This window comes from Pezoporus flaviventris, unplaced genomic scaffold (genome assembly GCF_033815535.1).
Source record: "Pezoporus flaviventris isolate CSIRO_AGI_PZ_B2104156 unplaced genomic scaffold, CSIRO_AGI_Pfla_v1 ptg000095l, whole genome shotgun sequence".
Classification (NCBI taxonomy): Eukaryota; Metazoa; Chordata; class Aves; order Psittaciformes; family Psittacidae; genus Pezoporus; species Pezoporus flaviventris.
Genome location: NW_026892643.1, coordinates 613,958 through 640,426, shown reverse-complemented (window position 1 = coordinate 640,426; position 26,469 = coordinate 613,958). Strand labels below are relative to the sequence as shown.

At 37.4% G+C, this 26,469-nt stretch overlaps 1 protein-coding gene across 5 annotated transcripts in view; it reads right to left on the bottom strand.

Moving 5' to 3' along the window:
* The window catches only part of STK24 (serine/threonine kinase 24), a 48,077-nt gene that overhangs the window by 14,424 nt on the left and 7,184 nt on the right, over positions 1–26,469 (bottom strand). For 3 of the 5 annotated variants that reach the window (XM_061476305.1, XM_061476302.1, XM_061476303.1), the window contains exon 2: positions 21,570–21,800. In XM_061476305.1, the coding sequence (XP_061332289.1) occupies positions 21,570–21,800 (231 nt within the window). Of the gene's footprint in view, positions 1–8,941; positions 9,080–21,569; positions 21,801–26,469 lie in introns of those variants that run through there. The other 2 variants (XM_061476306.1, XM_061476307.1) reach the window with 2 other exon arrangements.

The window sequence follows — 26,469 nt, the reverse complement described above, 5'->3', positions numbered from 1 at the left end:
TGTCTTATAGCAAAAGTCTTTTCATCTTCAGGAGTCTTCCTAAACTTGATCAAAATTTCACATGCATACTTTGCTTCAGCCTGATAATGTGTTTCAAAGCTGCATGAAATCCCCCTAATATACTGATTTTATGTGCCTGCAATACTTACATTAAATTTTAATAGTAATTTAAACACAAACATGTCAACTGTATCGCTACTTTTTATGTCAATGAAATGACTGGGTGGGAAAGAATATGATAGGATAAACAAACCCCTTGATCCTTTCAAAATCAGAAAAAAAAAAAAAAACCAAAAAAACTTGACAAGAAGTCAATAAGAGATGCATCTTCCCTTTTATATCATCTTGACTACCTCATGAATTTAAAGAGCTAACAATTTCAAGATACAATGCCCAAAAAGAGAAATTCTCTATAAAACCAGCTACTAAATTCTCCAGCTGAAAATTAGAAATTAGAGGTAGCAGAAAATATCTAAAGAGAAATATTTAAGAACATAATTTTAATTGTGTAGCTATACAATCAGGCCACACAATTACACAGCTACAAATTCATCGTCTTTTAAAATCATCAATAATCCTTTTAATTCTTTTCCTGGTCTCCTTAGTCTTTGCTCCTGAAACTTTCATCAGTAACTGCTTGGAGCCACACATCTGAACTTACAGTATAAAAGTCAATGACTTGTTTTAAAACATAGGATTGCTGGGTTTACAAGTATGGAAACACAGTTAAGGACTGTATCCCAGTACGAAGCTAAGTAATAGCAATCTATTACAATTATGGCATTTTTATATCTGTAGCCCTAGATTCAAAGCGATTTTTAATTCCCTACAGTTCCCCCCTCCCCTTTGCCAGAGAAATATTACTCACATCATTCATATGAAGTATCTCGACAGATGTAATTGCTATTGTAATGAAACTTACTATCACTATTAACTAACTCTTGCTGGAACTTTTTTTTCTTAGCTTTCTTAATTAAAAATCTGCATACATTGCTTAGCAAGAAAACAAAGAAATGCTTTTGGACAGTTTGAATTATTTGCTTAATACATATTCTAACTTATGCCTATGGTGGGTTGACCCTGGCTGAATGCCAGGTGCTCACCACAGCTACTCCATCACTCCCTGTCCTCAACTGGATGGAGGAGAGAAAATATACTGAAAGGCTCATGGGTCAAGATAAGGACAAGGAGAGATCACCCACCAATTACTGTCAGGGGCAAAACAGACTTGGGGAAAATAGTTTATTACCTAATCAAGTACTCTAATCAAATTAGAGTAGGGTAATGCGAAGTAAAGCCAATTCTCAATTAACTTCTCCAATATGAGTCTTTCCCACAAGCTACAGCTCTCCAGTAAGTGCTTCAGTGTGGAAGCAGGGACCACTCTAGCGTGGGTCCTCATGGGGTCACACGTCCTGCCAGCACCTGCTCCGGTGAGGGCTCCTCCCTCCATAGGCACAGGTCCTGCCAGGAGCTTGCTCCAGCACAGGCTTCCCATGGGTCACAGCCTCCTTTGGACATCCCTCTGCTCCAGTGTGGGGCCCTCCCCAGGCTGCAGGTGGAGGCTTCACTGTGGTCCTCCATAGGCTGCAGGAGCCCAGCCTGCATCACCATGGGCTGGCACCATGGGCGGCAGGGGAATCTGCTCTGGAGCACCTCCTTCCTCCTTTTGCACTGAAGCTTGGTAGCTGCAGGGATGTTTCTCTCACATGCTCTCACTCCTCTCTCCAGCTGCTGCTGCTGTTGCACAGTAGTTTCCTACCCTTCTTAAATACTTTATCCCAGAGGCACTACCACTGTCACTGATGGACTCAGTCTTGACTAGTGGCGGGTCCATCTTGGAGCCCGATGGCACTGGCTCTGTCATACACACAGGAAGTCTCTAAAAGCTTCTCTCAGAAGCTGGCCCTTGTAGCCCCTCTGCTACCAAAACCTTGCCATACAAGCACAATACAGTGCCTTGTAACAACAGCACAAGGCAAGTAGAACACTACTATCAACTAACTTTGGCATCACCAGAGAGAGTTGCCTCCTTCTGTCCTTCCTTTCCAAGTATCTCTGGCATGTTTCACATTCCCTGACACCTACTGTCACCTTCCTTTTTAAAGCTGCACAAGTTTGGTTTTTTTTTCTTGTACTTCTCCCATTCTTTATATATTCCCCATTTTCCCTCTCAAGTAGGACACTGAAAGCACTAAATTTTCTTCCATGGCCTAGATTAGTAATTACATACTACACATAATCACTTATATTTTCAGGAAGATACTACACTTACATACTGAGACTATCAACATTCAGTGCTCCACTGTAAGATGTGAAATAAGACCAGTGTTCTTTTAAGCATCAGCCACAACACAGAACTGTTTTTTCTTCCAAATACAGCAAAGCCATGGTGAGTCACCCATCTAAATTTAGGATTATTATTTCTTTATAAACATAGATGAGCACATTAATGAGGGCACAGGGAACATTTCCTTTTTCACAGCAGGAACAAGAGATTTTCCTCCCATGCCATAAAACTGAGGAAAGGAACAACTTCGGAAACCAGAAGAAGCTCCTGTTACAGATAGGTAGAGTTTTCATAAACCCTTTCCAAACCAGTTTGCTCTTGAGATCTGTCTTCTGGTTTTAACTCTGAAACTACACAAAAGCCTTACAATACGAGCTTTACCTCTAATGAAGTATTCTACATTAGTGTCAGTGTGATACCGCAAAAGTATTTGTAAACGAGTACAGTTAGAGCAAGTAAAGAACTTTCCCTAACATGCATAAATGAAGGACTATACACTGAACAAATCCAAAACACCCCCCTAGAGTCTCAGAAGTACATTGTAACTGAAATTGGAGTAGTATATAAGAAATAACTAATCAAGATTAAAATGGTTGTTTATAAGTCCTTACAAAGTTATACATCTAAAACACGGACAGACCTATATATAGATATAATCTGTATTTTTATTTACGTATTTTTTAACATGACAAACATGCACATTTCTTAGCCCTCTGATATTATACAGAAAAGTTTGACCTAAAGCAGCCAATCCACTCTACATATGGATTAAAATGTTTTTAAATCACCTTTCTTGACTGAAGGAGAGGTAGCAGGAGAAAAACATAACACATTGCCACAAAAAAAAAAAGAAGGACTAGAAGGGCTTAGAAGTTAAGCACCAAGTGACCTGTACAGTAATTTAGAATTTACCTAAAGATCTGAAATCAAGGAAGTGAACTAATACAGTCTGAAAACAGTAGTACAACATGAGCACATGTTTGTTTCTAAGGGAAATAAAATCCTCCCATCTTATTGTCAGAAAGAGAATTCCCCACCTTAAATTTATTGTGAGAAAGGGTATATCCCACCTTAAACTTATGGTTCATAATTAGCAGCAGAATAGAGGGGTTTTATAAATACATATAAAAGGCTTTCTGTAAACTAGCCATCCCCAAATTCTGCTTAGGACTTATATTTACAAACACTTTGTCAACATTCACAAGCTAGAAATTACATACTTGATTGAAATAACACAAAAGAACTAGCCTTACGTTGATCTATATAATAAACGTTTTGCCACCACTGGATCAGTAGAAAAACCTACAGTATTGAAAACCAGAAACAGAACACCTTGGACAGAACCTCAACTAACCTGAACAGAACATACTAATTCCAAAATTGATATGCATTGCACAACGTGATGTGATACTTTGTTTAATAAAAAATTCAGTTTAATTGGTTTATATATGCCAAAGCAATACAGGCCAGAAAAAAGACTTGTATTTCAATACCGGTATAATTTTAATATTAATAATCATACTGATTCTTCAGCATAAGAAACCACACTAAAAGAAAGTTGAGATAAGACAACTTGTGCAACAGGGTAACCTCGCCAAGTTACTGCTACAGTAGTTTCTGCTACAGGTCATTACCACTCATCACGGGATCTGGGTTTTTGTTAACTTTTGTTAACACCCAGGCAAGTTTTGACACTGTAGCAACCAGAAGCAAACACTCACACGATGATACTTAGATGACCGACTTTAAAAACATGATGAGAGATCACAGAACTTGTCTTCTATAGCTATTTTAAGCAACCTTGCCCACAGGCTCCCTTTCGTGGAAGGACTTTTCTTTCTCTCCAGGATTTCCTCACATTTGTGCGTTTCACTATGCGTCTGAAACTCATGCTGCTCACCGAAGCCACCAGGTGGCAGAATCACATAATACATACCGAAGACGGTCTCTCACCAAAGTGCCCAACAAAGAAGGGCCCTAAAAGAAGCTATGCAACACATCGAAGACAGAACAAAACCACCTGTTCAAAATGAATCTGAAAACATTTATCACTCTGACACTCTTCGCAAAAAGAAGAAATTATTAACCATAGAGAAATGCCCCTTTAAGAATATGATCACTCATATATCAATTCTTCAAAATGCTTTCCTTTCCTCACAATCCTCAAGTTCAGATTCAGGCACCATTTTATTCATTCACTCTCTTTCAACACCAGGTCACAACAGTCGTCACCGTCTTCTTATACCGAATGAAGAGCAGGCACACCATGGCATTTGAGTTCTCATTATTTATTAACTCGCAAGGACATCTGTGAGCTTATATGCAGAGGAAAGGTACAGACTGATCAGAAGAGATTGTTTTGTACAATGTCATAAATAATCCATTGAGGCAGTGACAGGAAATGGCATTTACATATTTGCGGTTCCTGCTCCTCTTAGACAAGCTCAAACCTTTCCGCACCACCACTAAATGTTGCCAAGTCTGAAAACATGTATCAAGACCTCCAAACTATTTTAAATGCCCTTTCCCCGGAGCTTATCCTTTCATAAAAAATGAATACGTATACGAGAAAATTATTTCAGGTTTTAAAGAGATGGCACCTGTGAGTTGATATACTGCTGTTAGATCCTTGAAATGCATCAGGAGCTGCAAACTTTCCAGTTGCTAGCTGACTGTTCAATTTTTAGACGCACAGATTAGTATTAGAACAGACACCATTTGCCAAAAGTCGTATTAATAGTACAAGGTGGCTATTACTGTTATTCAGCAAATGCATGGATTTGGCAAGGAATACATACAGCCCTACCTCATGCCATCAGTTCTTGTCTAGTTATAAATATTACCTATTTGCACTATTGCTTCTATTTCAATCTAATCAGAACTAGATCCAGTGCTGCCATATATCAACAGTGCAGAATGACAAGCATACTGCTATCTGCTTTCACTCCATTCTTTACAGTACACAATCTCTGGACAGGGAAGGTAAGCAATGCACCCAAAACTTCAAACAGCCTACCCAGATGCCAGCTGGATTGCTCAATGTCCTATAATAACATTTGAAAGACAGAAAGGATGTGCAAAGGATAGAATTACTAATCCCAAAAGAAAGTTATTTACACTGCAGAACACCATGGGTACCTAATTCTGTTAGTGTAAGTAGTAAATAATCAAGCTCTTTCCATTGAAATGACAAACTGATTTTACCACTCTATATTCAGGGTCCTATGACCGTTTAACAGCTATCAAGAAAGTCTATGTTTTTACAAGCTTTTGGAACTGTCTTCACAGAAGAGAGGAAACACATATATGCATATATCTTTCAGTGCCAATTCACACCACCTTTCTAAGAGTATAGTTTGTTCTAAAAGACAATCTCAGTAAGTACTACTACCACTGTTCTTCTGTATCTGATGAACAAAAAACTCTCCAGCCTCATTACAAGGAATAAAGTATGCCACCATCATTCCAACAGTTCCTAGGAAGCATTTTGAGTTCCATCACACAGTTAATCCTTGATGTGAACTTTTCTTTGACAATCTATTCATCTACTAATGTTCTCCCATTTATTTCCACCTACAACTACAACACAAGCTTATGCAGATTGGTGTAGCGTTTTTTAAAGAGGGAAGTTCTTTGTTTATGTCATTACAGGTTTCATTAAATAAAAACAAACTAGTATTTCCTAAAGACACCTTTTTCAGAACACCTGAAAATCAGATGGCACAGAGGAACAACTGTTAGCTTTGAAGAACAAGAGTAACTATTTTCTGAGACGAGACTAAAGACATCGAGGTTGCCTCAGCCAACAAAGATATCCTCTGAATAAATTGTCCTCTCCCTCCCCCATCTAGCATAACAACGGTCCATGTTTTAGAACAGAGTCTTGAAGTACTGTCCAGTGGTCTTAGGTGAAAAGTAACTGAAACACCAACAGCTTCAGTGAATTATCCATTTTTAACCTTGGAAATTAATATCCTCCTTTGGGGGTTTGGAGTGTAAGAAGAACAAAAGCAGATGCTATGAAATACAGATTACGTTAATGTAGTCATCAAGGAAGTATGAACAAAAATCTAGCCATGCTGCAGTAGATCATCCAGTATACTACTGAAGAAAACAGTTAAAATTTATTTTTCTTCTTAAATGAATGACTGAATTTCACTATCAACACGAAAAGCTCCAAAGAGAAAAAAATATTGCTTTGAATAATTGGTTCTCTCCAGGAAAAATGGATGAATCAATAACTACATTTACTTTTGAAAGGATTTCTTTAAGTATTTGATGAATTTCAGAGCCTCCAAATAACATTACACTTCCCGCCTACTGCTAGGTCTCTCATTTTATCAGAATTTATGTCCGCCAACAGATGTTATTTTAGACTAGAAAGCATTCTAGCAATTTCCTGCCCTGTTTCTATTCTTCCTTGCTGAATTCCTAGAGAAGTAGACATAAGACCAAGTGAACAAAACCACCTTCACTTTCACTGACACTAAAAGCCACTCAAATGAAGGAAATAAAAGGTGCCTTTGTTTCTTTCTCATCTGCTCACAGGGGATGGCAACTCATCAATAAAAATAAACTATACTTGCGATTCAGTTTGTCTTACAGGAATAGAATGAACCTGGCAAGATTTACACAAACTGGAGTGTACTACTGCTCATTTTGGCCTATTCTTTTTTTTAATCTCTACAAGGTACTACTGAAGTGTTAGAATGATTCCAAGAAAAATATTTGTGGCTTTCTAAAAGTGACCTGCTTTGAATCTGTAGATTTATTTTGCCTCTAAACACCAGAAGAAGGGCTATAGAAACAACACATTGTTGAAAGTCAATATAGAAAGAAAAAAAATCCTAAACTCCTACAGTTGAACAACACTACACAGAAGACTGCAAAAGAAAATTTTCCAATGAAACTAAGGAAACTGACTACTGTAAAAGCAGCATTTGAAGGAGGGAAGGGGAAAGAGGGAAGGGAACCAAAACCAAGCATAGAGATGAGCAAAAACCCCCAAACCCACAAAAACCAGCAACAGCCACTAAACATTTCAACAGACCAAGCAAACCCAAGCTAATTTAATCTATCAACATAGCCAGGACCTGAAATATTTTAGGTCTGGGGGATCTGCAAGCTGTTCACAATATCCATAGGTAAATCTCTTCCAAAGCTGTGTATGTGTATAATTAGGTGGGGTATTATTTTACAGGGCAATCCACTTCTTTACTACCTTAACATATTTAAATTACAATCTACAGAACCTTTGTATTTATATAGTAGAGCCCGAGAAGAAGGCTAGCCAGACAGCAATTATTAAAAGTACTCTACATAATTAGAAAACTCTTACTTGGGTTTAAGTAAGTCTAACAGCTAAACAATATACCCTCATCATAAATGGAAAAAACAAGGACAGGACTTAATAACAGATATAGCTTAAGTGATCCAAGTGCCAGCTATGCTCTCCAAATCCACTCCATTAGAAAGAAAAAAGTAAATAAAATTTAACCACACAAAACCCCCAAAACAACCAACAAAACACCCCTCCCCCCACCCCAAAAAAAGCCCACCAAAAAAGCTACCCAAAAAAAAAAAAATCCCAAAACATTCACCGAACATAATTCATATTTACTAATGGTCTACTACACACCCAAATATTCCCATTAAAAAGAAATAACAACAAAACCCAAGAAAGTTCTGCCTTATGATTTCAATCATATTCTTATTTTGTCTCATATTATGCTTACTGCAATAAGAAAAAAAAAAAAAACAAATGAAAACACCAACATCTATAGCCGAGTATTTATACAATTGACCTCATGGTAGATGGGTTAAAGGGGTGGAAATCACCCCGAAAAGTCTGATTAAAAAAATAAATAAATTCAAAAAGCAAACAAGGGATTTTTGTGTTTATCCTTCTGATGTCAAGGTAAACTTCTGTTGATTTTAAATTGCCCTTTCTACTAAATATTTATTCCATAGGCATTTAGAAGACATAAGCAGCTGCGTGCCATCCTAAGGATTTATTTTTCTCCAGGAGAATGAAATACAATAATTTGTTCCTACATGACTTTCCTGGGATAATGCTCACTAGAAGTTTAAACACACAAAGAATTCGGTGGAAATCATCTGGACATTAAGGAATCGGAGATGGTTTGTTGGTTTCTCTTTGTGTGTTTTTTGTGAGGGTGGGTTTTTTTTTTTAACCCTTTTAAAACTGTGTGGAGCAAAGCAGGTTTTGTATTTTGGCGAATGAGGTTGGTTGATTGGTTCGTTGTTTTTCCCCAACCTTTAACCTTAAAGATCATGACTTGAGAAAAGCTCTTCTAAACCTCATCCAAAACATGAAGATCCAAACAGGGGAAGGACAGGAGAACATGTCTGTGTACAAACCCAGGAAAAATGTCTTTTTCCCTTACAGTGGGGGCACGTTATTATTAAAATGGATAAGGACGACTGACAGCAGCAGACAACTCCATGAATCTTAAGGGATCATCAGCAAGCAGCTGATGAGGGCTCACAGAGTTGTCAAAATATTTTCATGAAGAAGCCATGAACAGAAGCCTGTAGGAGCTGGTAATACTGTACTAAAGAATCTGACCACACTGGGGTGCTGGACTGATGAGAAGTTTTTTGTCTGGGGAGCATTTCTGAGGTGCTTACCTCCTTTGAAGTCTCTTGGCGTCAGGATGAATGCTAGCTGTCCTCGGGCTGCCATCCCTTTGAGGGGAGGGAGATACAGATGAGCCCAAAGGTTCTCTTCTAAACACAAGTCCTTACTGCAAGCTGGCCAAAAGGTCCCTGCAATCAAAGAAATCATTGTGGTTTTGCATGTGGCGCATTTATGTCCTTTAATCAAGGTTTGTCAGCCATCTAACGTGTTCAACCACAAAGGAAAAAATAAATGCATCTGCTGGGTAGCCAATGCAGAACAGAGACTAAGGAAAGAGAAGAATTGTTCATTCCGGTTTGGATGCTATCAAGTCCACGGAAAACACAGGCAGTGTGATTTTTCAAAGTAGAACCACCTCAGTATACAGTATTTTATGCATGTATATATGTACAAAAAAAGCTGTTTTCTTCTGGAATCATTCTGCAACACTCAAATGCCTGCCTTCTTCAGATCTCAAGAAAAAATAATCACATTTTCATTTCTAAGTATACATGCTAGTCAATGTATTCTACAATCTAATGCAGCAGCCATTCTTCTTCAACAATTACCTCTTGCCATTACCACAGCAGTATACAATCAATCCTCAAATGCATTCTTTTTGCCACAAGCTGGTTATAACAGAGCTTGCAGAGCCATTTGCTAGGAAAAAAAAGCAAACAAACAAGCAAACAATGAAAGTTCTGTCACACTACTGATAAAAGATTCCTTCTGCAGAACATTTAGCGGACTTCTGTGTTTGCATGCCAACATGCTAGAGCCACGAGCTCCATGTTTTACTTAGCGTGAGTCATCTCTAACAGTGTCCATATTCACAGCCTCTCTGGCACATTTCCTGGACACATGCCATTCAGCCACAGAAATGAATCTTTATAGCCCAGCTGTCACAAGCCTAGGCATGTCATATTAAGCACATGGTTTCCTAAAGTTTCAAACTAATAGGCAGTCTTAGTTTTTAACTCTCATACCAAAGTATATTACACTAGAAGTAAATACACACCTATTTCTTGTATTGGCTGCAAAGCAAGTTTCCAGCTAGTAAACACAAGAAACTTATAACTGAAGAACGATACACATTTCACATCCTAGAGGAGTGAGCAACCACGTAGGAACACCAAGTGGATGCAAGTCAATACCCTTCCTCTTCTCCCTGACTAGAGCCGTTTTCCCTTTTCTCACCGCAACAACCAAGCAGAGCAAGACAAAAAAAAAGAAACAAACAACAAAAAAAAACAAACAAAAACACCCGTCCCTTACAACCATTTTCCTTTTAACTTTATTTAATACTTGGTGGGGCTGATAATAGTCATTCCCCCACCTTCCCTGTCCACCTGGCAAATAATTACTTCATAATTGCCTACTGAGTCATTACCTTGGGGTAGTGGGGGGCTAGGGGAGGGAAAAGACACACCAGGCAGTCCATTTAAAGAGGCACACAAAGATTAACGCATAATTTACACAGTTCTATGACAATCTCATCATTTTGTCTATTCACCTCTTACAGAGAGTCACTAAGAATGCCAGAAACACGGAAGTGTAACCCATAAGGAAAGATCGATACAGGACTGAATTTTACTGAGATACATCAAATTGTTATTAATGTACAAAGTCCCAAAATGGGAAATTGGAAGCAAAAATAAATCAGGATTAGTTTACAGTCCAGGTAAATTGCATTTAGTGCACTAGCTCTGCACAAAAGCAGAGCTAATAAATGAACCCTGCATTCAATGAACACAGATTAGTAATCTTCCAAGTAATTTTTTTTCAACAAAACGTCACCCTACTTGCTCCCACATATCTTAAGCCTATTTCACTGGAGTAGTTCACGTCAATAACACTCAGGAGTTTTATTATCCACACTCCCCTCTCTACATCAGAAACAAAATTCCAACAGAAAATATGAGGCACAGGAACCCCCTCACCTCCACTGTCCAAAACCCAAATTGCTCTGATGTTTGCACCTGTTCCTGTTTACCCATTACATCAAATTAAATTCAAAAGGAAAAATAGAATTCAAATTTACTTCGTCACATAAATATGAATCCACTCATTGGTTTCATCCTTTTTCACCACTCGTGTATACAATTTCCAAGATCTTTTGCATTCCTGCTCTGCAGCCTGTAAATACTTACTCCTTTTCCCTTCACCTTTTGCATTCACATTGCTATTAAATCCCACTGCTTCCTTTACAAGATATTCACAAGCCAATCCTTCAAAACTTTTACTACTACTTAAGTTGTATGTATCAGCCCAAGAATTACCCAGGACCTTCCACTCAGACTTCTGCCAAGCTAATTGCTTCAATCCTTGCAAAACACATAATTTTTCCAGAAACCCCTTATTATTTTTCTCTTTACAACTCTTCTCCAACCTCTAATTACTGCTAAAACCACCTTCTATTCACATCATTTCCACTCTGTCTTCCTCCCCTATATAAGCAATTTCCAAATTGCTTTTTCAAGGAATTGTTAAAGAAAACAGAGAGAGAGAAAGCCTCAGTATCTCCAAATGATTATTTTTATCCCAACTGTCATGCAACAGCTAACAAATTAGGTAGTATAATGAAAAAATTAGATGGAAAGAGCCTTAAGAATTCAGCTGAAATAACTGGCCCCTGAATAAGGAACTGCAATATTTTAGAACTAAATACAGTCTATAAACCTATCCACCATGGAAATTTCCATTTGAAGTTCAGTATTTTTGGGTTTCCAAATAAGTTTCTGAGAGTTCAACATTCAATTGAATGTTGAAGCCAATACAACAACATATGTTAATAAACATATAAAAAAACATTTTTATATGTTTATTAACATGCTCTGTAACATGCCATAATATTGTCTTATTTGTGTAAGGGATGTGACTTTTCTGCTTTTGTACAACTATCTCCATACAGACCATGTGAAGACCTAGAAGAATTCATTTTACCCAAAGACCCATGGCCAAACTATATTGAAGCAAAAGCAAGCTAACTGAGCAATACAAACTGCCTGACGTTCACAACAAAGATATCACAAAAACTATGTAAGAGAACACGGTTATAACCGAGGTATATAAAGAGAGGAGTTTTCAACTGAAACAGCAAATGTTTGAGATGTTGATGAGAACATCAGATCAATAGACTGGCAGCCACCTGACAATGTCGTTGGTCACATTGTACCTGAAAAGCCTTGTCTCAGGAAGCCTATTTGGGCAACAAGATGGGGAACCAGCCCAAGAACTACTTCCGCTAAACCTGGGCACAAATACATACACACATGCACTATTTTCAGCAGGACTGTTAGCTGATTAAGTTTTATAAAAATAATCTGGCAGTGTGGTCCCATAAAGCTTTGGATCAGTCTAAGCCATCAGTGTACAATTCCCCCCATCCTTAACTGAGAGTCTAAATAGCCCCTCCGGTAAGGGTGAAGAAGTGGGTTGTGGCAAGGCAGCAGCAGAAAAATCCTTGCACCTAGATGTCACAGCAGTACTCCCTTTTCAGGTATCCCACAGGCCCACAGCACCAAGTGTATCAGTTAACACACAAGAAACAGAAGGACATTTGACATAAACAGTACTGGGTACTGTTAGAAAGCAATGCTATGTCATCCTGATCTGAATGGCTAAACTAAATATAAGGCCTCACACTACAGCTAACCTAGAAGCAAGCTGTTACCAAAACCCATGATCCTTCTCTTTTCCTAATCTCCCAATTCCACCATTTTTTCTTTTTTTTTTTTTTTTTTTAACCAGACCTAGCAATTCTGAAGCCACAGGTCTGAGCTGGCTAATTTGAAAGGGTTTGGGGTTTGTTCTTTCCAAGAATCAGGTTATTTTTGGGAAGAGGCAGGAGAAGGCATTGGGGAAAACTTGTTTCCCAGGTGAACCAAGTCATTCTGCGGTCAACAGATCAAATGCAAGTAAAATGGCAGGATGGGGAACAGGATTCTGTTGTTGCCTATTTTCAGCAGCAGCTACCCAATAGATCTGCCTAAAAGCAGGTATCAACGTGAAATTATGCACAGAGGATTTCATACCATACCAAAATCAGCAATCAGACCATTACAGAGGCAGCTTTTAAGGCCATCACAAGCAGAACACAGACATGTTATTTTCAAGAAATTATATTTCACATTGAGTTTTCTGAATTTTGACTTAAAGCAAGATCAGAGTAACATGACACAGTTAAGTACTTTAATACTGGGTAATACAAAATACAATTATTACACAAACTCTGTTTTCTTTGAGATATGCTACTGATGCTTCCCAACATTGATACACTTGTACAGTAAAATTATTTAGCCATAAAAGACTAACAGTGCAGAACTGATTACACTGGTGAACAGAAAAAATCTTGAAATTGCCACTGCTTACTAGGTAGATTTTTCCACAGATTTAGAAAAACAGGACTATATGATGCAAATTCCAGAAAGCAGTAATAATCCCTAGGACTGCTAAAGGTAAGTAGTGAAATAAAAAGGTTCTAAAAATTAAATTCAGTACAATATCTTTGAATAAAGACACTGCAAACAAGGGACTATCCTCATTAACAGCACCACAAATGACCTTGGGCAAGTGTCCTGATTTCCACTGGGATACAGTTAATTTTCTTCCTAGTAGCTGGCGCAGTGCTGTGTTTTGGTTTTAGTCTGAAAATAGTGCTGGTAACACACTGATGTTTTAGTTGTTGCTAAGTAGCACTTACCCCAGTCAAGGCCTTTTTCAGTCTCATGCTCTGCCAGTGAGGAGGAGCACAAGAAGCCAGCAGGGAGCACAGACAGGACACCTGACCCGAAGTAGCCAAAGGGGTATTCCATACCACAGCACGTCATGCCCAGTATATAAACAGGGGGGAGCTGGCCGGGAAGCACCAATCACTGCTCAGGTCAGGCTGGGTATCAGTCAGCGGGTGGTGAGAAGTGTTATTGTGTATCACTGTTGTTTGTTAGGTTTGGGGTTAGTTTTTTTGTATGTCTGTCCTTGTTATTTCCCTTTTCATTATTATTAATAGTATTTTGTATGTTATTCTAATTATTAAACTAGTCTTATCTCGACCCATGGGTTTTACTTTTTCTCCAAGTATCCTCCCCATCCCACCTGGGGAGGGGGGGGAGGAGTGAGCAAACAGCTGCATGGTACTTAGTTTAACCCCAGCTGGCAACTATGATAGAAAGGTCAAAAGTAGTAAAAACTATGGGAAACAAGGGTTCAGAGTTGCAAAGTAACCATTTCTGAAATATGAAATCAGGGCCTCACAGCAAAACCACCTGGGCTACAGACAGAGTTCATGGGCTCCTTCACACCCTTCTGCCTTTGTCTTATTCATGGCCTTTAGTGTCTGTATCAGGGGAAGCTTTCAACTTGTTCTTTAAATTAGTAGACCAACTATATCTTAAAGCCTATCAGAACCATTACAGAAACGCTCTTGCTACCTCTTTCTGGGCTGTTCAGCCAGAAGTCAGTTTCACATTGCCTATGGACAAATGAAGGCAATGCCTGTTCAACTCTTCTGGAGGATATAGTCTTGCCTAATGAGAACACAGGAGGTTACCAGGGGCTTCAGAAGAAAAGTAAGCAGACCCTAACAGAGACTGCTTCACAGAAAGCTGTGCCCCATTTTGTTCCCAATACCATCACAGTAAGAGAGAATTTGCAGTCCAAGTCCCCCTCTTGATTCAGATGCAGGATGTCCTACAGAGTAAGTCAATTCCAGCTGGCTTTGAGGTCAAGAGAACAGAGAAGGCGCTCCATCATCTCAGCCCCTTACAAAATGCAATCATGACAACTGTAGTAGGCAAAATGAGAGATAGTTACAGTTATTTTTCAGTTAAGTGCACCCAACCCCCATTCAAAATTCAGTGACTGGCTTGTGCAAATCAAGTGTGAAAGGGCACTAGCTGCTGCTGCGGGGCTGGGCACACAACACAAATGATCTGACATCAAGAAACTGCTGACACGTTTCACTGCTCCCTGTGCTGAGAATCCATGCTGTTGCAGTTAATGTTAAGCAGGAAAATCTCTGCTCTGCTCTCCCATCCTGACAAGCGTGATGTAACTTGCACAGGCTGCCTACCAAATGACGACAGAATGCACCAAGTCCATTAACTTCTGGCTGACCCACAGCATATATTTGAGGTCACACTAGTTCAGAGATGCTCATTAATGTTAAAGGAAACCAGTTAAACCTGTACAGCAAAAGAACATAGACTTAAAACTTACTGAAGTCACATATAAACACCCACATTCAAAGTTGTATCACCTAGATTGCCATGGCAAGAACATTCAACATATCCACATTAAAGTCCTCAAGTCCTAAAGCACACAAGCTTAGCCTTCTTTAAATTCAGCAAGTACTGATTTTAAGTAACTGCAAGTGACATAAAATACACCTCATATAAACTTTTCCAATATTTAAGCTGTCTTCCCTTTAAAAAAAAGCGTATGTGATTGCCAGATGAAATTCGCCTAGGTTGACCACTCAGCAATTACGTCTTGTGCTTTCTAATCTGTTAGGCCAAAATAGGACTAAACTATAAGCACTTAAACATGGGAAAGCTTTCATAGATGCAGAGTCACTTCTACACCTTCCTTAGATAACCAAAATCAAGCCCAAACTTCAGCACTTCTCTGGAATTCAGGCTTTCCAAACCTTAAACTGTTTCTGAAGCTCTTTACTAAATACCTTAAAGTTTTTCAGCCACACTGTGAACTGGCTGTATTATTCCAAGAACGGTCTCACTGATGCCATGTACACTGAAGTCTCATTACCCAAAATAAACTACAGAATCACTTCCAGAATCACTGCTTTTCAAAACCAGATCTTTATTTCTAGACTTCATTTCCCTGAACTCTTTGTTCTACAGGCTCAGTTAATCAAGCTTCATAGAAGTGGCACGGTTTTTTTTTCATTAGCTTATGTTGTGTCATTCATAAAATGTAACCAGAAGCTATTTTCTGGGGGTTTTGCAGTCTATATAGCAGCTTGTCTTACAGCAGTACGTATGTTATATCCAAGGCATTAGATAAAACCCCATACAGGTGTAAAGACTAAAACAAAAATTATAGCAGCTATTATTTAGAAACTGATTGCCATCTGTACTCCTTAAGTTTGTCGGGGTTGTTTTTTTTGTTGGTTTTCTTTTTGTTGTTTAGGTGGGCTTTTTAGGGGGAGGGGGGATGGGTTTGCTTCATTTCTATTGTGGCTTCTTTTTGGTTTTGTTTTTTTTTTGTTTAAGAACTCTTAAAATACTTTCATAGAATGGGAAGCTGTCTGGTTAAAAACTGGGGAAAATAAACCAGATGTCCGATTCTCATTGGGTCAAGAAGTTTAAATAGTTCAAAACAGGGTATCCGAAAAGCTACAAAGCATGCTAGAAAAATACACCTGAAGGATGAAGAAATACGTGCTTAGTAGTATTTTTTAAAACACGTACTACAAGACTAGCTCAATACCAGTTCAATACAGTATCACTTGTACCTTCTTATATTGGATGTTGAAACTACTTAGTGAACATTTGCTCTACCATTATATTCACATGTATAGAAGTCTAAGAGAATTTTAAGACTTTAATGTATGCATACATTAAAAAAACACATTAATCTTCTGTTCATATAGCTCAGCTTTGAGTGACATACATGTATATGTATGCAAAAAAGCCAAGATCCTTTATTCTTCACATGTATGTCATGACATATATATATATACACATTAAAAAAGCCAAGAAATTTATTCTTCAACCACTGAAAGACAAATTAATTTCCTCATCTATTTCTAAATAGTAATAAAAGATCAAAGAAATGAAAATGTTATGAAGCTATAATAAAACAGTAATTAGACTTATTAATGAAACTGGAAGAAAGTTATCAGAGAGGCATCTGAATCTTGAAAACAAACCAGATTCCAAACAGCTTGACCTAAAGAGGACAAGAGTAACAACTTCAGAACCAAATCTAATGAAGCTCTTGAAAAATTGGTAAAGCAGAAAAAAAAAAAATGCAAAAAGAAGAGCTGACAGAAAACCTGTTGGAATAGGTAGCATACCAGTATTTTTAAAGAGTTACAGTATGGCAAAACTCAGAAGAGACAGAAAAAGACTTCAGATAATTTTATAATTAAAATAAAATAAATCTAAGAAGAATCACAAGGAATCCTTGTTCGATTATAAAAGAGGCAATGGATGCCGTTACCTAAAAACCCAAAGCTGTAAACAGACCCAGAGAAGTTTCATTAAAGAATTTTGTAAGGATCTGAAAAGAGTTCTAATTCGTCTATCCATGAAGCATTTAATCAGATCACAGATGGAACAGATAAACCTTTCATTTGGAAGACAGCATGGATAAGATGATTCCCAGAGCACAGAGATAACAGATTCACTACCTATTTTGTTAAGCTTAGTTCATTAAGGAGCACTGATACAGGTTTTTAACACACCACAGATAAGGAAGAGCAATTCCTCTAGATATGCACCCATATAAACCATGTCACTGCAATGTACCTTAAGAGCAACATTCTGGCTACTTACTATCTCCTACAGTATACAAACGTCCTTTGGCCCAACAGAATGGAAACATGAGAATGTCATGTTTTAAAATGTGGTTTAGAGAGGAGAATTTGCATTTCTGTCTTATGTAGCTATTTTGTTTCTGACAAAAACATGTTCTGCAAATTGATTTATATTCAAGATGACAACCGCAACTTCCTAAATTGGTACCCACTTCACTACTGCTTATTACTTCATTTGAATTAGCTCTGACCACAGCAATTGCCCACACGTCTCCAACAAAAGTTGTAAAGAACGAAGTCCAAAGGGAATGGAAGGCTTGATTTATGTGAGCAATAACCTGTTTTTTATTCAAGACACACTGTGTTAAAGCAGTAACAGATATGGATTAGTCTCTGAAAATGAATAAATAAATAAATAATTCTGAATTAATTAGGATATACACAAAATTTTAGCGTAAAAAAAAATTACAAGGCTTTTGGGTACAGAACCCTAATTTTTAGCTACTTTTGAGAGTTTTTTTTTTTAATGTAAATTTCTAGGATAAAGTAAATGCATTAACCCATCAAATGATAACGCTCATTTCAAGTTGTACTTCCATGAGTATCATGCAGTAGACACCAACAGCTTGACAAGCTGTTCTCATGAACATCACCTGAAGACAGTGAGAGGCCTCAGGCAAGTACAGCAGTATTATATAAGCACTCTAATATTTCCATTCTAACTGGCATGTATAATCTCGTAGCTTAATTGAAGCAGGTATGAAATAACAGAGAACGAAGAACAATACAAGGATTTACCAGAGATAGATGATTCAGGTGTTAAAAAAAGGAAAAAAAAAAAAAAGGAAAAAATAAATCAACCACAAAACGTTCTGGCTACCTAAAAGATCTTTAAAGATACAAACACCTTCTTGGCAAAGCCTATTAACCACCTTTGTTGAAAATATAGAATGCCTCTTAAAATCTGACGATTATTTTAAAGGATACCAGAGCAAGTATTCAGCAATTACATAAACTTGTTCTCAAAAGGGACATGAAGTATTAATCATCAGGTCTGCAGTATCCCAAATGAGATATTTTTCTTTTCCAGCACCTTGAAACTTGTTATAGCAAACAAATACCAAAAAGGTCTCACAAAAGATATTCCTACTTCACAACTGACATGGGAATATGTAGAAAAAAGTTATTATATAGTAAAAGACACCTCTTCAGCTCACAAAAGGATATGCAGTAAACCTAGGGGAAAAAAAAAAAAAGACTGATCTAGAGCCAGAAAGAAAAAAATTAGAACAATTGAAATTGTTATTGGAATTGCTATTTGTCTGCCAAAAATAATGTAAAGAAAATCAATATAAGAGTTCTCTATAAACAGAAACGTTTTTCTATCTAAGATGCACCAGACACATGGACAGCACACATCACACTGCACAGGCTTTAGAGAATAATCATCACTGCAGTGGCTGGCAATATAACCTAAGCTCCTACCATTTTCCCCCTTGCTTACTTCAAAGAAGTTCATTCTCTGAGGAAATATGAATATCATACTTGTAATTAGTGCTAAAATGTCCAATTATGGAAGAAATAATGTCTCCTAATCTCTCAGGATGTGGAAAACTAATCTGTTGAACATTCTTGGTGATGGATTATCACACTGTCAGAAAGAGTTAAACGACAGTCAGGTCCTTAGAAGCCCTCAGACCCTTATGGCAGTCCTGGCTTGCAAATACAACAAAGATCTGCAGCAAATAAACCTAGATTCCTAGCCAAGAATATTAACCAATTAAACATTAATAATGCCCTTTTTAAGTGTGAGTCTGTGTGTGTATATATATATATATATAATGACACATTATTACTATCCAATAACAAGACCTAACTCTTTAGAAAGTTAAGAGACCTGCAAAATGTTTCCTTGGCAAAGATTCTGTCACTTCAGCATGACCTAATAACCAGCACATATTAATTTTTAACAGCATAAAGAAATGAGATTTTGTTTTGAAGAGCAAAAGTTCTGTAGTACAAAGTGTCTTGCAAAACAACATACATCCACAAAGAACTGAAGCAATAAGTAAACATGAGTAGCAGTACATTCTACTAGGTATAAAAAGAGCTGTACTTTTCTTCCGGAGTCCTACACAGCCACTGTTAGTGCAATATCTAAGAAAATTGACACAGGTTGGAAAATTCACAGGCACTTGACTGAAGGGATGCAAAAGGCACAAGTATTTTCAGAGGGTCCTCCTCACAACAATAATCACAAATATCACTACCACTTCCATCAAGCCAAACCCATACAGGCTACCAAGTCCTACAGTCACGACTCTCCTTCAATTAGGAAAAGCAGCAGTTGCCATACTACGTTCATAACTTGTTCACATTCACTTAGCTCAAATTTGGACACTGGATTCTCTTTTTCAACAATATTATCCTAGAATCATCGAATGGCTCTGGAAAGAACCTTAAATTCATCTAATTCCAACCTCCCTGCCATGGGCAGGATGCCCCACACTAGACCATGTTGCCCAAAGCTCTGCCCAGCCTGGCCTTGAACACTGCCAGGGCTGGAGCATTTACCATTTCTTTGCGCAACCTGTTGCAGTGCCTTACCACCCTCACAATAAAGAACTTCTTCCTCATACCTAACCTGAACTTCCCTTGTTTAAGTGTAAACCCTATTCTATGATTCTAAGATTATATTGCTATTATACATTTTAAAAACAAGTGGCCTTCCCATTAAACAATTTTTCTTATATTCTATTTCACTTATCCTACAAGTTCTTACTGTTTCCCCTCTAAAAGGAACAGATTTGAAGCAGAGACACAGTCCAGGAGAGAAATACCTTTTTCGCCATATTTAACTATCAACCTAGACTGAGAAATTTCAAAGGTAGTAATAAAAGCCATGATGAAAAATATATCCGATTTACTGTGCTCAATTATGCGCCTCCTGATGCTTCTGAGATCTAGGCTATAAACTTCTAAGTCCAGTACTGATAACAGTTGTCAGGTCTGAAACCACTGACAAAGCCTTCAGAGACAAAATGTTTCAGAGCACAACAAAGAAAGGAAAAACTATACGTCCCTTCACTAATACATCTCCCGGACTCAGAAAAAAAAAGTCCATTTTTAACTTGGAAACTCTCTGGGAATCTCAGAAATCCAGAGATAAAATAGGGACCCCTTCAAAACCTTCATGGATTTGCTGATGAACAGAATGCTTCTGCAAAAGCAGACTGAAAGTTAAAATATTTTCAGCCGACTTGTAACTTCAAACCCTATCATGAGAATAATCTCTTATCAAGATTGCCATCTCACTGTCATAGCAGAAAGAGCTATACAGATGGCGACAGTCTGACCAAAGAAATACAGTAGTACCAAAAGCTTCCAGATATTTTCAATACTCTCCAGATGTAATAAATTGCTATATCCATCCAATTAAAAACAAACAAACAAAACCACAACACACGTCTATCTAGCATACTTAAAACTGAGCCCTGAAATTAAATAATATAGCAGGGGGAAGGAAAGGAAACAGATTCAGAAGGCAGTTAATGGAAACTCCTATTAGCTTCACTTACAGCCAACGTGCTGTTTGCAAATGTGCAAATAAATTAACTTTTAGATTTTAATTTTTACATCACTCAGATCAAGGCTTGGCGCATTCTCCTTTGAAAGGCAACCTAAGCTTTGCTACTGATCAAGCCTTGATGAAAAACTTCAAGATTCACAAAACAGTTGATACTACATTGTTTTTCAATGGTTTTGACAGTTCAAAGTAAATGCAGACTTAGGTTATATTTTCTGAATTTAAACAATAGTTAGAGTAACATTCTCCTAATATTAAGAGAATCTAAACAGATTACTCTAGAGCTTAACAAACTGATGTTATTTGATTTCTTTTTGTACAGAAACAGCAAAGGACACATGTCTTTTTTTTTGTTTGTTTGTTTCTATTAAGTTCTGTCACATACTTCACAAAACACAGTATCTCATTCTTTCCGTAAAACTGAAAGGACAAAAATACACTTTTCTTCAACTGAGGTCTGACTGAAGCCTTGCCAATGAAAACAGGCATGACTGGATAACTTGGGAAAGAACTACTTATAAAATCAAACCACCATCATCTGTAGGCATCTTACCTTTAAATAGGATCCATAATATTTAGTTACATATGGACTGTCACACTGACTCAGCACTGTGATTTCTTGTTGGATGTCTTCTATTTCATCTTCTGCCTCTTCCAGGTCAATAATTTTTATAGCAACCACTTTCTGAGTCCGATTGTCAATTCCTTTAAAAACTTCACCAAAAGAACCCTTACCAATTTTCTCCAGTTTTGTAAACAATTCTTCTGGATCTGCCTTCAGAGTCTGTTAAAAGCAAAAGAAAAGTTACTCAGTATTTGTAACATTAAAACAAAATGCGATATTTTTAAAGGCAACAAATACTTCAAATTCTACATATTCCTATTTATTCACCTATTCTTTTTCTATCTCCACAACTAATGTCTTCTTCCTACATCCCTTATATTCCTGTATATATAGTACAAGTGTCACACCACCCCCCTGACAGGGTTTTCTCTGGCATCAGAAAGTGCTGTTACCTCAATTTTTTTTCTTTGCCAATAAACCATGCCCAGGCATGAAGAATGAAAGATCCTTAACAAAGATTCAGTTTCTATTAAAGCCAAAATATATCAAATACCACTAACAATAAAAGTAAACTTTTTGTCTACCATTTCCTCTTGAAATTAGCTGTTCCCCAGAACCCACACGTCCTACTCTCTTGAATTATTCACATCTCAGCCTCTTAAGGATCTTGCTGCCACTCATCAGTGTGCAGACTACTATTTCCTTTTGATAGATGTGGCAAGCAAACCTCTTCAATTTTCTCCTACTAGGAAACTACATGCATGAACTGCCATGCTTCCTTATTCCTAATCCCAAGGTTTTCTCAAGCAGAATTTCTATTTTTATTCTTCTCTCAGTTGGCTAAACATGTTCACTCCTAAAAACATCCAGTTTCCAGCTGTCTTGTCACTGGATTTGAACAGTCACAGAAAACTGTGAGGGCTCACCTAAACATGCGACTAGGACCTAGGTGGATTGCTTTGCCGTATTTGTTTATTCTTCGCTGTCAAGTTCTCAGTTAGATATTGCTGCTCTTAGACTTGTCACTTTCAGTGCATGTAAGGTAAGCTCTACTGTGTACCTTCTTAATCTAACACCAAGGAGCCATTATAGCTAACAAAAATATATATAAATCACAATTGAACTGGAATAGTCATAGGTAGAGGGAATAGGCATGAAATGAAGAAAAATAGGATAAGATTACTTCAAATCTTGCCCTTAAGAAATAAAACAAACCTTTCAAAAGACTTGTCATTGCTCTTAAGAGGATAAGGTTCATGCTAAGTGAAAATACACTGCTGATACAGAAAAAGGCTCATGCCTAAATAAGCATAAAACCACACAGTTTATATCTAGCCAAACCTTGTAGAAGCATAAAGAAAGGGAATGAAAATTTCTAAGTTACCAGTGGTAAGCACTGAGCCAACATTTTCTCTTTAACAATTCAATTTAGCTTACACAGCATCTCCCACCTATACTTCTAATTCTGCTCTCACATCTCAAAGGCTACGTAATTAACCCATGCTGCCCCTAGAGGAAGATAGTCTAGAAGATATTTTAGTTTGCCTGGTGGCATTTGAATTTCACAGCTGAATTAGGAGTTTTGAGAGAAACTTACCCAATTCTCTGGGCAGTGTGTTTGTGAAGCAGTTTGGATTCTACCATCATATGGAGCAAATTTTGAGTACACTGTTGTTTCTAATACTTTAAAGAAAGCTATTAGACATACAGTTTTCAGATCATCCCAGGAACTGATCACTGGCACAATCAGTCCAAAGAAAAAATATTCCAAGTATAAGGCAAGACTTCACCAGTCCCAAGGATTTCCCCAATTTACATTCATTTATCTATCCAAAGTCAGTTTCAGGAAACAAACAGAAGGACATCAGGTTTCAGCACTCTTTCACCATTAAAAGGAACACAGCAAGAGATCCAAGCTCTTTTCCACCAAAAGAAGTTTTTAATTTCAATGTAATGAGAATTATACACTACTACACACTATTACACACTATTAAATATTACATACATAATATGCCAATGTATATCCCACTTGGAAAACAGACCAGGGCACTTCATGTTTTCCAGCAAGTGTAGTTACCCTTTAGCCACAGAGTAGCCCTTACCAACGCTTCTAAGGACAACATTTATAAGAAATAACAAAACTGGGGACCTAATCATGCTGTAGTGATTCTCCTCATGGTCCACAGAATGCTCTTTGGTCAATATTTAAAAACAGTTTTCTCTGAGAGTCCTTCATGAATAAAAATAACCTTAACACTTGCATCAGGTATTTTTCCTTGTGGGAGATAATTATCAGTCTACGTTTTCATACCTACTGTGTTAACAGTTTGAGATAACATGCTGTAGTGCTGTGCATGCCTAATCCATCCAAACAAGTCTTTTAGTTCCATTCACTAGCCACAGGAATCTAAGCATTACATCATTACAAAAGCATTTGAGTAAATCACAAACCAATCCCAGTTTTAGCGGCCTAAAAGAATTCTGTGTTGCACCTCCAAAGACAAAGTCACAGTGTACTTGAGTTGTTTATATGGAGAAAAACAGCAGCTATTTGCCAGCAGCTCTTTGAGATCTGTTGGCTGTATGTATTCATCCCCTATTTTTCCTTTTCCCCTCAAACCTCTATCACAATTGTATATTAAAGTCAATTACACCATGGCACCACAGTTTCCTTAGACTTTCAGAACTCTCACAGCTTCATTTTTACAGTGTCAGGCTCTTGGGATTCTGATATTAGGCTTTTGCAGTTTTACAAAACAACACAAAAGAACACTGTACCAGGTATTTTGTGCTAAGAATTCCAGAAAAGCAGGAAGAGAATGGTTCCTGGAAGTCCTGAGAAGCAGGGGAGAATTGCTCCTCTTTGATTTTTTTTTTTTTTACAATCAAAATTTTGCAGCCATTTTGAAATGTTAATTTTTCAATAATAGATGGAATTAATATAACTAAAATTATTACCAATAGTTCCTACTCCAAGTTCCTTGTGAAATCACTTCTTATATAAAAAAAAAAGCACCCCTTTTCCTTCCCAAATCAGAACTTCTGTAAATTATTTTGTAAAGTTTTAAAATTTAAAAGCTGACATTCCTGAATTTTGTTCTGAGCAACAGGAGGCAGTGGTTATTTAACAAAAAAAAGCTCTTTTGCTCTGTAAGAAAGTCTGAATTTTCTTCTCAGGAGGCCACATGTTTGAAGTGAGAACCTTAAACTACTGGCAACCTTTGTTTAATGACAACCACCAGTTGACCTCTTTTTAATAACCTGCTCTGTTTCAAAAATGGAGAGATTAGGCCTTCAGATACATAATGAACTGCTTGAATTTGGATATACACGAGTGGCCAATTCCCATTCATTTTTCCAAGATCACATCTGGAAAGGATTCTCTCCAAATTTATTTTTGTTTATTTTTGTAGATACTTCCAACAGAGCCAAAATAAATAAACAGCTTTATAAATATCCTCTCTAAATGACTGAATAGATTAAATGTCTTCCAGAGATTGTGTTACTACAATTTTGCGGGCTTTACTCTTCACAAGCTTTTACACTTAGCCTATAGCTTTTTCCTACCAATATTAAAATAAAGGGAACCAATAAAAGAGCCTTCATGTAACCGGGCACACCAAACATTGCTAGAAACCACAGAATAGAATAGCAGTATCTGCTGCAAATGGATAAAGCTAATCACCTGGTTTGACAGTGAGACAGATCTTCAAAGTGCGTCACAGAACGCATTGTGGCAAATCAAAAACAAATTCTGGAACACTTAGATGTAATGATTACAGAACTTTCCGCTTCCATAACCACTTGAATTAGTTTGGGTTTTGTTTTTAATAGTTTTTCACATTTCCAAACACCAATCACAACCATCCTGTCTCAGTCTCCAGACTGTCTAGCCATGCAGACCAAAGTCCTTTCTTTTCGCCATAAGCTGGAGCTTGGGTAATTTCTCTGTACTTGCTCCACATTGGATTCATTACTTTTGACCTTAATCAGCCAGAAAAATACATATTGCACTTAAAATTATCTCTTCGCAGTATCTAACATCACTGTCACCCTCGACTAAGAATAAAGATAGTCCAATACATTCTCAAATTCTATTTATTCAATTAGCCTCATGGCTCAAACTCAGCTGTTACCAGCTAAACCCACTTACCTCTTCCTAAGCCTCTGCATTTCCAAGTGATGAAAGGAGGTAGGAGCTCCCAGCCTCCTGCAAATGTTCTTTGAAATAATTCATACTTATGACACCTTGCACTTCATGCTACTTTGTTGAGTAAGTCAAATCCTCAAGGTTGTGTAGTTCTTCAGTAACAGCCTCTAAAGCATAACAGATGCCTTTAAATTTTGTACCATCAGCACATTTTATCAGCATGCATTGCCTTTTTTTATGATAAGGTCACTTCTCAGTCACCAACTGTCAAGAACAATCCTGGAGAAACCAGCAGTATCATCTGCTCTGGTATCACCTCTCTAGTACTCTCCTCATAGCAAGGGCTACACAGGTCTTACAATGTATTTATTTTTATGAATCTCTAATTCTTATCTAACTGTAGATGAGAATACTACTCAACTCATCTATACTAACTGCTTGTATAGCTCAATAGAAAGTGTTACTGAAATTCAAACTAGTTAGATCAAACTTTATCTACAACCATTCTGACCTAACATACAGCTTTAACCGAGTCTTTTTCTGCATCTCATTCCAGTTCTTATTTCTAACCTCTTTTTATGAAGGGTTATTCATCCAGATATTCTAGGAAAGGGTTAAATCCCTATTTTTCTCTTTAACTTACAAGAATTACAAGTCATATCTATATTCAAGTTCTCAAGCTTATTTGGGCAACTGATTTTACTTGCTCTTATTTCTCTATGTCTGCTCTTTTGAAGC